Source organism: Rutilus rutilus, assembly GCF_951802725.1.
Source record: "Rutilus rutilus genome assembly, chromosome: 22".
NCBI classification, from domain to species: Eukaryota; Metazoa; Chordata; class Actinopteri; order Cypriniformes; family Leuciscidae; genus Rutilus; species Rutilus rutilus.
Genome location: NC_140227.1, coordinates 26,537,064 through 26,550,074, shown reverse-complemented (window position 1 = coordinate 26,550,074; position 13,011 = coordinate 26,537,064). Strand labels below are relative to the sequence as shown.

The 13,011-nt window shown below is 39.2% G+C and overlaps 1 protein-coding gene across 2 annotated transcripts in view; it reads left to right on the top strand.

Annotated features, from left to right (window-relative positions):
• Nucleotides 1–13,011, top strand: part of sema3fb (sema domain, immunoglobulin domain (Ig), short basic domain, secreted, (semaphorin) 3Fb) — a 161,408-nt gene that overhangs the window by 23,130 nt on the left and 125,267 nt on the right. For both annotated transcript variants that reach the window (XM_084395714.1, XM_084395713.1), the window contains exon 3: nt 12,786–12,946. In XM_084395714.1, coding sequence (XP_084251840.1) covers nt 12,786–12,946 — 161 coding nt within the window. The remainder of the gene's footprint in view (nt 1–12,785; nt 12,947–13,011) is intronic.

The following is a 13,011-nucleotide window of genomic DNA, read 5'->3' as shown; positions in this document are numbered from 1 at the left end:
GATGGTAACCAGAAGATCGTTTCAAGATGTCATGCACTCTCTTTCCTACTAATTTTCAAACCTTTAACAAAAATGAGCCAGCAAGCTCATTTCGCAGGTCTTCGTGATGGTGGACCCTACAGCAACACATCATTCCTTATACGCAGAAGTATTTGTTCAACATTGTGTCTTGAAGTTGGCAAGGTTTGGGTTGTAAATCATCTGACAGTTACCTTCCATGCCAGGTCTGATTGCATGGTTACCTCATTCGCCTCCAAGTACTGTAAACTATTCATAGGGCTGAATTTTTCCATACCTGTAATTGAAATGGTTCTCTTTTCGTCGTTTCTCTCAGGCTCTGCTCTCCTTCAAAAAGAGTGTTTAATACTGACTCGCTGATTATAATTTGGTTTTGGAGTTTAAAGGGGTTCAGCCGTCTTCTCCCCATGAGTGAGAGTGACAACCACTTGAACCAATTTATTTCTTGAACCCTTTGTAATTTTCATGCACCTTTCTGTTTGCACTCATTTCTGGAATGGGTCTTGGAATGTTTTTTTTTTTTTTTTGCCACTTTCACGGTCATGTTGTTGGTAATCTCTCTCTCTCAGCCGATTACCAGCAAACAGGGAGTCACTAAATCGGCCTCCTCTTCTTACTATCTGCTTTATCTTGCCCTTCTTCCTTCCTTTCAGTCTGTCAAGTCCTTCCTCTTTCCAATGAGGACATACTGGCTTGTATCCTCATGTCAGAATTAGTTAGTGCTAGATAATATATAAGGGAATTAGCTATAAGTGCATTAGAATTAGGTGTTATAATGACTCCTAAAGACATGTGAAAGTGAAGGTACTAAATTTACCAGGTTTAAAAAAGGAATCTATGTGCTAATATGCACTTGCAGTGTATTCAGGATAACAGATCTTTCCCAAGTAGCTCTATCTCATAGCATGTTACCAAGTAACACCCATGTACAATCACTCCTATGTTGATTTCCCAAATGGATAAATTAACTATTGCCATGTTTGCTTTCTTATAGCTTAAGCTAAATTCTGTTTGAATATTAACTGAATTGGCATGTTCATAGTTGTCAAAAATCATAATTTACTCATCCTTATGTCATTCCTATTTATTTATTTATTTACTTACTTACTGAATTTTAATTAATTAATTAGAATTTTTGTTTATAGGTTTTATGTACCTCAATTCATGTTTTAGATAATTTAGTTGTAGTTTATTCACCTTCTTTGGCTTTATTAGTCTTATTTTTATTCATTATTTTTACTAATAAATTCTTTATTTTATAGGACAGTCAAGTGTAGACAGGCAAGAAGTTCTGGTCAAATGGCTTTTTTTTAAGGTTGACAACATCCATTTATTTTCATTGTATGGAAAGAAACTTTGTGTATTCCTTTTATGTTCTAAAAAAAACATTACATACATGTTGTATTTGTTTTTCTTCCCTCATTAGACAGATCTTGCATCTTTCTCACAGTCAACGTGGGCAGTTTGAGCCTGTCATTTTGCAAGGCTTACCAACAGGGACCCTGTAGGCTCGTGACACCTGTCTGTCCAGCTCTCCCTCAGAATGAACTCCTACCCGTGGTGACAGAACCTGTCCTGAAAGGGTTAACCATCTGGCATTTTATTCCCATGGGAGGGCGTGTGTGTGTGGGGTGCCGGGTGAAAGTGTGGCGCACCAAACCTCATTGCTGTTTGTCCGCAGCTAATCACCTCATTCTCAGATGAGCGCTTGTGCAAATGGAGAGGAAGAGCGACAGGGCGAAATAGATGAACATGTTGACTCAATCCTAATCCTGCTTCCTTCCTGTCTGGCCTGGGAAACGGAACATATGTAGCCCTGATCGCATCCAAAGCATCTGCCAAATGTAACACCAATGTTGGCTTTCTCTCATGCATTGGCTCTTATAGGTCTTATAGGATGAATAGTGTGAAAAGAGTCATTCTATATATAAACTTTTCCATTTTACAAAAGCAACAGTCATCTCTTCAGGTCCCATAGGTTGTAGTGACAAGTAACGAGGCAGCGCTATAGAGACCCAGCAGCGGGCGGTAAACACAGGCATCAGCGGGAGAGTAGCCGAAGGATAGAACTTCTACACAATGGCTTCTGTCACTTTTAGCATTCCTTCCCGTCTGCCTCAGAGGAAACGGGGGAACAATTCCACGGGCACCTCTGCCGTGCCTTGACCCCTCAGCTTCTGTTGTGATAGTCCAGCAGTCGGAGGCTTCCACCAGGGTGTACGTAGGACATTTCCCATCACCTCCAGGAGCCACAAGAGATCACCTTCCTAGATGTCCGTGATCGTAAATTAGCCGTCGACGTGTCACAGGATACTGACAGGAACTCTCGCAGAAAACCTGCTAGTCTCAGGCATTCAGCATTTTGAAAATCTTTCTGTGTTGCTGACGAAGCACTTCTCCTCCGTTCCCCTTTCCTGAGGCTTTTTAGGTGCTTGTGTTTATATAAGGAGGACATTGTTTCATTGTAAAGATGATGTACTGTAGCAGTTCTGCCTGTGGCGTCCTTTTGGGTAACCTTTTTTTAGTAAGGGACTATGGTGCAGACATCTGTCCTTCTCGTAAGTGCAAATCTTCCCTCGACTCTCATGTCACAATCAAAACTATATTAGTATACCTCTTTGGACACCTGAATGGAAAAAGTATACCAAATGAAATCAAACCCTTTCCTCACGTTTTTGTTTTGAGAGCTATTGAGGCTCAACCCTTTCAGCGCGGTCTTCAAATCTCCGTTCTTTAATAATAACAAGGGTCAATGAAGTGGAACATTTTTGCTGAATTTAAACTTCCTTCTGGTCGACGCCAAGTCAAACATCTTCATACTGATACTATGAAAGTGTGTATGGCTTTTGGCAGTTTGGAAACAAAGTAAGGGTGGCCTGTAGTCTCAGAAGACCAAAAAAAAGCTCAATCAAACTAATATGATTCGTTTCAAAGTAAGTTCATTTGCAGCCTGGACCTCAAATTGTCATCAGTTAGGAATATTATTTACTTAACTATTAGACACCAATTCAAAACAGCTGCTGAGTTTGAAATAATGTATATTCTGTAAAATCCTCGTGAGCACGTCTTTACTCTTTTGAATATACATTACCGTTCAAAATTGTGGGGTCGGTAAGATTTTACTTAATATAATGTTTTTGAAAGAAGGCTTTTATACTCACCTAGGCTGCATTTATTTGATTATAAATACAGTAAAAACAGTAATACACACATGATACATTTCTTTCAGAATTCTTTGATGAATAGAAAGTTTAAATGTCTTTTACTGTCATTTTTGATCAATTTAATGCGTCCTTGCTGAATAAAAGTATTCATTTCCTTTTTGTTTGTTTTTTAACCTTACTGACCCCAAATTTTTAGACTGTAGTGGACTTTCCCTTTTTCTATTTCACTTTTGCTTGGAAACCTCATTGGGATTCTTTGCAGTAATGCCACTTTGTTTGTGTAATCCCTGCTTCCTGATTCCGCTCAGGTCGGGGCCAGTGACCCTGACCCCGGGGCTAATCCTGGATTAATCTCAAGCTCAAGCAGTCTTTGCTGCTGCCTCACGACTTCTGAGCCCTGGCGCTCCGGTGTCTGATGTATTTACGTTGGCGGGAATGAGTGTTTCTCTGAGATTGAGAAAGAAAGGAGAGTACAGAAAGAACAGCTGTTCAGTTTCTTTCTGGTTCACCCTTCTCGGACAATCTAATATTTCAAAATCCGCTGATCCCGCTGATGTTTTTTGCAATATTTTGCCAATCTAAAGGTGTCTTTTTCCAACATGCACCTGATCCCTGGACATCCGAGGCCGCCCACCCTCCTGGGGTCAGGGCACAAGAGGGCAACGCGTGTGAGAGGCAGACGTCCGAGATTGATCGCTGTTGAGAGAGCGCTTGTTAATAAAACATGTCTGTGGTGATAGAGAGCCGTGTTTTCACAGATGTGTCTAATTCAAAGCAAGCTGTCTCTCTCCTTCACAATTGAAGCCTTCTTAACAGATACCTTGCGCTGAGAGAGAAAACTCTCTGCGGTTTGTTGACATTCAAGCTTTTCCTGTAGGAAATGGATTTTCCATCAGATGAGCAGATTTAAACACCAGTGATGCTTTCATTGATTTCACCTGCCATTTATTTCGTCTTTAGTATCAAACAGGAAGAGGAAGTGGTTGAAATTTGGGTTTTTATGGTTATGCTTCTAGCTATGCAAGCTCAATTTCATGTGTATTTTTTGTTGCATTATGCATTTTATTCTCGCTGTTGCCACAAGGGGTGCTATAGTAGCCATTGACATAAGCTGCGTCCCAATTCAAAGGATGCGCACTTCAAAGGCCACACCTTTGAAGTCCTTGAAGTTCAGACCAAGCTCTGTTAAATGGGACGGTCTAGCCAACAGAGGATTGCTCTTGTCACCTAGCAAAGCCGTTGATGAGCAGCAGTAACGTTTGTGCTGGACTTTTTTTTCTTTTTCTTGAAAGAACAAAACAGGGTTCACAAAACAGTCTAAATATGTTCACCTTGGTCGATTTATGAACAGAATAAATATTATAAACTATGTAAACATAAAACATTTAAACTGCTATTTGAACAATATATCGTCCACCAATCGTCGTATTGGCAGATATATGATAATTTTTAATGTTAGCATATGTTTTAACCATGGGTATTTTACGCAATGATCTAGCATTCACATTGGCATACTTGCGAAGAGTATGGTTCTGATCCTTTAAAATGTTTAAAAGCCTGTATATTTTTTTCTTTAAGACAAATGGATGCTATTATATTGTTTGTTGCACTGGGTGCTAATTATATCTTTGAGAATGGTGAGTTCGAGAGTTTGGGTTGGAGGTGGTTTTTTAAAACATTTTAAATGATCCTGAAACAGAACTGATGTGACACACAGCGGCGCATAGTTTAGTCAGTGGGTAGAAAGACATCTGCAGATGTAGTTTATTAGACTTGCTCATTGCTGATGAAATCACCAGCGAAGAAATGGAGTGTACCTGAAAACACCTCAAAACACATGTGCATTTTAAAGTGCAAAAGAATTGTACACCATCTAAATTCTGCAGATTTATAAGGTCACACAGATGATAGAGGCCAAAACATGAGACCATGATCTCTAATTTTACTGACTGAATGAAAGATAAAGACCCTCAATGTGTTTTTATTTGCTACCCCAGAAACCAGACGGGGGTTTAAAAAGGACATCATGATAAAAGAGTTTGATGCACTGTAGACATGCGCTAATATTTACAACAGAAAGATCTGTCCCCAGTTCACAGTCTGTTTTACATTAACTTAATACAATTTAGTCTTCAATCCAAAGCAGCCAGTGAGGTATTTTACAAGTGATTTATCCTAAGATCTTTGTTCATTTGTTCGTTCATTCCGTCCATCCTCTTTCTTTCACTCCATCTATCATTTGTTCATTCTGTCCATCCTTCATTTGTTCATTCATTCTGTCCTTAATTCATTCCTTCATACCATCCTTTGTTAATTTCAAACCATTAAGTGAGGAATTACTTATTCTATCCTTATCTAATCCTTATCCTTTTTTTTGTGTCAGATAAATAAATGTGCATTTATAAATGTGTATACATATTGTGTGTGTGTATCACATCAGGGGCGAACGTCTGTTCCTCTCCACGCTTATGTATTTTGTAATGGTCTTTCTGTGGTTCTCAGCTGTGATTAAAACAGGTCCAAACTAAACAGTAAAGAGTACACCAGACCTGCTTTTCAGTAGTTATAGAAGCATTCCTTCTCCGTTGGATCATCTTTTGATCCTGGAGGCCAACAAAAACTGTGTGTGTGTGCGTGTGTGTGTGTCAGAGAGAGAGGCTGAGGAACAAGTATGTATTAATTTATGACACAAAAGGATATTGCTCTTAAGGCAAGACTTTTAACAGCATGAGTCATAGCTTCAGGAGTAATGTAACTGTACTGTGAGCAGATAAAGACACAGCTTACCTCATATACAACCAGGCTTCCAGAACTTTAGATATGAATCAGGTGCAACATCCGGCTGGAACATATTAGGGATAAAGACAGCGCTCTGAGCTCTTATCAGAGTCTTACAGGAAATCAGCATGTGTGAGTTGTCAGAACAATAACACAAGAGCACTGCGGCATACAGTGGGTTGGACTGCTTCCATCTGTGTGTGTGAGAGTGTGTGTTGGTCTGCCCACTTTACCACACGTAGACACAAGGCAAGCTGTTCTACATGGATGGGCATTGAGGAGGGTCACATGACTATACAGTAATCACACTTTAAAGGGCTTAAAGGTTGGCAGAAAAGACACACATTTGCAGTATCTGTGATGTTGCTAATACTCAGTAGACTTGCTAATTATGGCATTATACTCTTAAATTATCTTATTAAAATCTTATTATCTAATTAGAGTTATTGGCATTTTGGATGTGTGGGGTGGGCAACTGAAGTATTTAAAACTCATTAAAAAATCTGATTTTTTTTTCTTTTTTCTTGCATTTCTGCTCTTCTCTAGCTTGCTTCCTGATCTAGTTGTCCAATTATCGTGGCATTGTGTATTACAAATATTGTTGGCTCTGACAAATTGCTTTTTGTTGCTCTTGGTAAGTCACTTTTGATAAAAAAAAAAAAGTCAGCTAAATGTATAAATGAAAGAATTAAACAATCCTGTCATGATCCAAAACTAGTTTAAATGCATAGATTTTCTTTTTAATGGGCACTGCTCACCCTCACATCCCTTTTTCCTCAAATGTCCCATTTAGGCCCCAATCCCCTTCTTTTATAGTTATAATTTACCAATCAGAGTCATGTTACAGATTTCAAGTAGACATACAGTATATACATATAGCAGATGTTTGGCTGTTGTCAGGGTTTAGCAAAACTTCACATCATAAATTTTAGTGCAAAGTGACGTTTTGGACAAAGCAAGATATTATAAAAAAAAAAAAATGAATGTGTTAAAACGTGCACATTTTAATGGCTGCTAAGCAAGACTCTTAAACACAGCTGTCTGCTCAATGTACGAGCCAGTCTCATTAAAAACAGACATTATTGCCATCCATTTTTTACTAATGTAGCTGTTAGTTTTGGCTACTTTTCTGCTTTTTTTTTTTTGACACTTGTGTAGGACAAGCTCAACCAAATACCACTCAATTACATAGACTTAACGGCTGGTTATAGATAAGTTAAGGTATATCTTGACTTGGAAGATGCTGTTGTCATTCTTTTGATTTTGTGTGTGTGTGTGTGACTAGGTGGAACCTGTGCTTTATGTGTCACCTGCTCCTCTTAAACTGTAATTATCACTCTATAAGTGTACAGTATGTCACTTCTGCTTGTGTTGTGCGTGTGAGCGAGTGAGCCAGCACAGTCATACGGCATACGCCGCGAAGAGTGATGATGTGGGTTCTGGCTTTGTCCGCGGACCGCCTGCATACATGGTGTCACGCTAATCCCAAACCACCCTCATCTCTCTCTTCCTCTTCCAAGCACCTCTCCTCTCTTCAAGGCCAGACTGAGTTTCGTGCAGGAACTCGCTCCGCAGGCCTTGGCAGAGGCTCTTTAATTTAACAAAATTTGAAACTGGAGAAATCTGCCGCCGGATGGACTGTAATTTCAGGCGGTATCAAGATAACCGCACTGCTAGCGACCTGGACTCACAAGTAGTGATGTTGTTGAATGATTGTTATTGTTAGAACAACGTTTCCGCTCTCAAATATATATATATATATATTTTTTAACATGAATAAAATGAAGCCAAGTCAAAATCAGATCAAAATTTAACCTTTTTGACATCTCAGTCTTCATGTGTTTCCCCCTCTAGTTTTACTCCAGCATATGCCACATTGCTAGTTATTTAGATATTCCATATTTTTGTCACTTTTTTTCTGACCTTTTTTCCATTTTTTTTTTATTTTTTATTATTGTTATTATTATTATTATTAGTCCCATTTGTGCCTCTAAACCCATGACCATTTGTGCTTCCAAATATATACATTCTGGAGTTAATGATGTTTGAGTATGTGTAAATAGGCATACATAAAAACATTTAAACCAAACAATACTGGTTTATGTAGTACGACAGAATTCACAAATACTCCTACGAAAAAAAGTATGAGGAATAACACATGAAGACGTTTTGTGTAAAGTTTGTATTCAGAGATAAGTGTTCCCCAAGCTAGAAATGTCCTACGGTGGCGTCAACAAAAGGGATGAGACCTTTCGTAATATCTGCTCCCGCTGCCAAAACCAAGCATAACTTGGCGGCACAACGCGAACAGCTGACCAATAGATGGGGGAAAAAAGAGTAACTTATGTGCTTATGGTATTCACCACTCACCAGCTGTTTTGTCTTTGTAATACAGTAAAAAAATCTCTGAATATGAACTTTGTATGTCTCTCAGAAGTGGAAAGCATTTTGGAAAAGTAGTTTTGCCATTGTTAGAACAATATTGTATATAGTTTTTCACTTCTTGAGTGTAACACCAATGTCAAGCACACTTTCTGAAAGCAACTAAGCCAGATGTTCTGTAGTTGGGCAGTCTTCTTTGCAGCCAATAAAGTGACCATTGTGGACTTTCGAAGGTCCGTGGACTGAACCATACTAGAGTTAAATGCAACTAAGTAAAAGAACGTCTTATGGGAAGTGACTTTATCTGACAGCATATGATTGTAATGCTATGGGAACATGTACCTTTGTGGGCTTTGGAGCAGAGTTGACCCATTGTTCGGTCTTAGATGTGGCCATGCATGGCTGTGATTGTCTTTGGCCAGCAAATGGAAAAGCCAGTCAGGAAGAAAGAGGTCAGTTCTGGAGATCTTGGTACCATCATGTATAGCAAGCATGGATTAGAGCTGATCTCACATACCCACACCAGGTTACATTACCTTCCCTAGGGTTTAACAGTGCACACGGCGTGAAGGAAGCAAAAAGGTTTTCAGTTGATTGGAGAAACTCTGTGCGAACAAGACCATGTGAGAATGTAAAAGCAGAGAGGGAGGAGAACGTAGCAGCCGTATTTCGGAACGAATATCCCTCTGTCTCTTCCTGCTACACTGCTCATGCAAAGAAACAGGGTGGGCATGTATCCGTGAGAGAGGGGTTTAAAATAAAAAAAAGGCTAAAAAGTGCAAGTAAGGGTCCGGTTACTTGCTCGTTAGCAGGACCAAGTTCTAGTTCCCCTCCAACAGGCCATTTCATGCTACGGAGGCGAAGCATAGAGAGGGGCCTTTCTCAACACAAAGTCCCCAGTGTGTGTATGTGTGTAAAACAGACCCCCCAGTAGTTAGCCACTAAGACTACACCGGGCAATGGTGTTCCTCCAGGCTTTATCTGGATCCACTTGACTGGATTTTCACAGGTCTTGTACCTAAAGGTTGAAAGAGGATCTATCGAAGAATGTTGTGGTTGTGGTAGACGTTGGCCTTGTAGATCAAATTTGTGGTTGTTCTTGCAATATTTCAGCACCTCTGCTGTTTTATCAGTCTCTCTGACCTGTCTTTAGCTTAATCCAAATCAGACACCATAGTAGGTAGTAGCTTGTATTGCCTTCTAGGTAGACTCTAGCCTGATATTGTCTGAAGGAAGCTGTCGGCTCATGTGTCCGGATAGATCCCAGATAGACATGGAGCTGTTGGTATTGGAGTACAAGGATCTTTAGCCAGTTGGTCTTGTTTCCACAGGTGGCCCTCTGTCTTGCAAGAGAGAAAAGGACAGAACGAGAAAGAGGAGGGAGTTGAAAATCAAGGGAGAGAACAAGAAAAGGAGGAGATAAGAGTAGCATTTAGTTTTTTGGCATGCACAGCCTCCGCTCCGTATTTACTCTGGTTTCGACCATATGCCAAGCCTTGGAGCTGAAGCAAGCTTTGTGCATTCAGAGACACAGTGCATACTTGAATTCCAACAATAGTAAACTTACATTTTCCCCTCCCAGTAGAACATTCCAGACTTTAAACACTAGTGTTTTCTTTGAGGGCTTCAGGAACTGGATTTGCTGCACGGCTCGGCAAAAATCATTGAATACACGTGGAGAATATCCTGTGGAAGTGTTATATTTAGGTTATGTGGCGGACAGATTGGCTGTACGGTCTTATTAGAGCTGCTTGCTGAGGCAAAGATTTGAACAGATCCCTAACCTTAGGTATTAACCGTTAATGATGCTCTGTTTGTGCGACGGACATGAATGATAACTCAAGATGTGTGGTTTATTGAGAAGTGTGCTATTACTTTACTAAGCAACCACTTAGCAACACCCTAACAACCACTCAGAACATCCCAGCATCATGGTGCCAGCTTTGGCATGTAGTGTGTAATGATGGAGCTCATGGTCTTGTGTGTGAAAGCTTAATCTGTCTTCAGTGAAAGATGGTCAGTCAAACAGATGTTTAGGAGACGCTGACAGACATGCTGAGAGGAGCTGGAACTGCTATTGAATCTACTTCTCTTTCTTTTGCTCTTTCTTTTTTTGTGCACTTTTTATTTTACTCTTTCTTTCACACTTTTTTATTGGCAAGTGGTCGGGCCTGTTTACCTTTTTTGCTCTTGATTTCTTATCATTTCTTTCACTCGCTCGCCCTTTCTTTCACTCATTCTTACTTTCACTCACTCACCCTTTCTTTCTTTTAGTTATTTCGCTCGATCTTCCTTCTTTCGCTCACGCTTTCTTTCGCTGGTTCTTTCTTTCATTCTCTTTCACTCTTTCTTTCTTTTGTTCTTTCTGTCTTTCTCTCTTTCTTTCTTTCGCTCTCTCTTTCTTTCTTTCGCTCTCTCGCTCACTCGCTCTCTTTCTTTCTTTCTTTCATTCTCTTTCGCTCGTTTCTTTCTTTTATTCTTTCTTTCGCTCTCTCTCTTTCACTCGTTCTTTTGCTCTTTCTTTCTTTTTCTTGCTCGTTCTTTTACTCTTACTGAGAGGAGCTGGAACTACTATATTGAATCTACTTCTCTTTCTTTCGCTCTTTTCTTTACTTCTCTTTCTTTTTTGTGCACTTTCTTTTACTCTGTCTTTCACACTCTTTCTTTTGCTTTTTTTTATTGGCAAGTGGTCGGGCCTGTTTACCTTTTTTACTCTTGATTTCTTATTTCTTTCACTCGCTCGCCCTTTCTTTCGCTCATTCTTTCTTTCACTCACTCACTCACTCACTCACTCACTCACTCACTCACTCACTCACTCACTCACTCACTCACTCACTCACTCACTCACTCACTCACTCACTCACTCACTCACTCACTCACTCATTCATTCTTTCTTTCTTTAGTTCTTTCTTTCTTTAGTTCTTTCTTTCGCTCGTTCTTTCTTTATTTCTTTTGCTCTTCCTTTCTTTCGCTCTTTCTTTTTCGCTCGCACGCTCGCTCTCTTTTGCTCTTTCTTTCTTTCTTTCTTTCTTTCTTTCTTTCTTTCTTTCTTTCTTTCTTTCTTTCTTTCTTTCTTTCTTTCGCTCTCTTTCTTTCGCTCGCTCGCTCGCTCTCTTTTGCTCATTCTTTCTTTCTTTCATTCTCTTTCGCTCGTTTATTTCTTTTATTCTTTCTTTCGCTCTCTCTTTCGCTCTCTCTTTTGCTCTTTCTTTCTTTTTCTTGCTCGTTCTTTCACTCTTATTTTCTCTCCTTATTTCTTTCTCTTTCTCATTCTTTTCCTTTTCTATATTTCTTTCTTTCACACCTTTCTGTCTTTTACGCTTGTCTCTTTTCTTGCTTTTTCTGTCTCTTTCTTTCTGTCTGTCTGTTCATGTCTATCTTCATGCAGTCTACATGGTGGATTGATTGTTCCGGCTTGAGCTCAAACACAAATAATCTCACTGACGGAGGCTCTCACACACCATTCGGACAGCTGTCAATCAAATCCCTGACCTCAAAACACAACCCTCGCTCAAGGATTTATTAAATCAAACTATACAAATAGAGCAATGGTAATGTGATTAATCAGTGTATTATGCTAGTAAATTCGGGGCCTGTCAGGCAGATAAACCGGTAATTTTACATTGCATTTGTTTTGATGAATTACTAAGATTAGAATTTATTTGTAATCTTATCTCTGCAGGGTGTTGAGTGGTAAAAACACAGAAGAGGTGTGTGTGTGTGTGCGTGTGTGCGTGCGTGTGTGCGTGCGTGTGAATGTGTGTATATGGGTGTTTTCCTTGTCCTCTGTGAAACTGCGTGTACAAAGATGGTAACAACAGGTTAACTGCTGTCTGTTAACTATCCGTTGAGTAATGCTTTACGCCCAAAATTGTAATATTTGTAATATCTTATTCTTTCACTCCATAAAATGAAGTCAGGGCTTAACACACACAAAAAATTTTTTTTTGATAACTTCCTTTTTCTTTGGAAACAAGGTGAATTTTTTTTTTTTCAAAGGGGTGCATCTTCTAGACCTCAAATGTTCGTATGTGTCTCTGTAAGACTTGATGGAAAAACGTGAAGACATAATTACAGTTTGCCATGTTTTGTGTATGCAATAACAAACTCTGGATTATCTCATTAGTATCTCATTGTCTCATTATTAATCAAATTAATACATGATTAACTAACTGAAAAGCGCTATACAAATAAATTTGAATTTAATTGAATTTAATTGAATTAGATGAAATAGATGGAGTAGAAGAATTGTAGCCAAAACTATTGTTATATGTTATATTCAAGTTACCATGGTTTTATGAGACGTATTAAAAAAAACTGGGAGTGGAAACACTTTCTCTCTTTACTTCTATGTAAATCTTTCTAAAACAATATCACAGCATTAAATGTCTTGTCTGTTTTTGTCTGATTTTGACTGAATTGTCTCTGTCTCTCTCTCTGCAGATATGAGGTCTACAGGTACAGCCCATTACTTCTCTTTCCTGTTGAACACATCAGACTATCGCATCTTGCGCATGGATGAGGATCACGACCGCATGTATGTGGGCAGCAAAGACTACATCCTTTCTCTGGACCTTCACGACATAAACCGAGAGCCACTCATAGTAAGAACCAGCACAAAACACTCCATTTATTTATTACAATTACATTTTTTATTGTTTTCATTTTT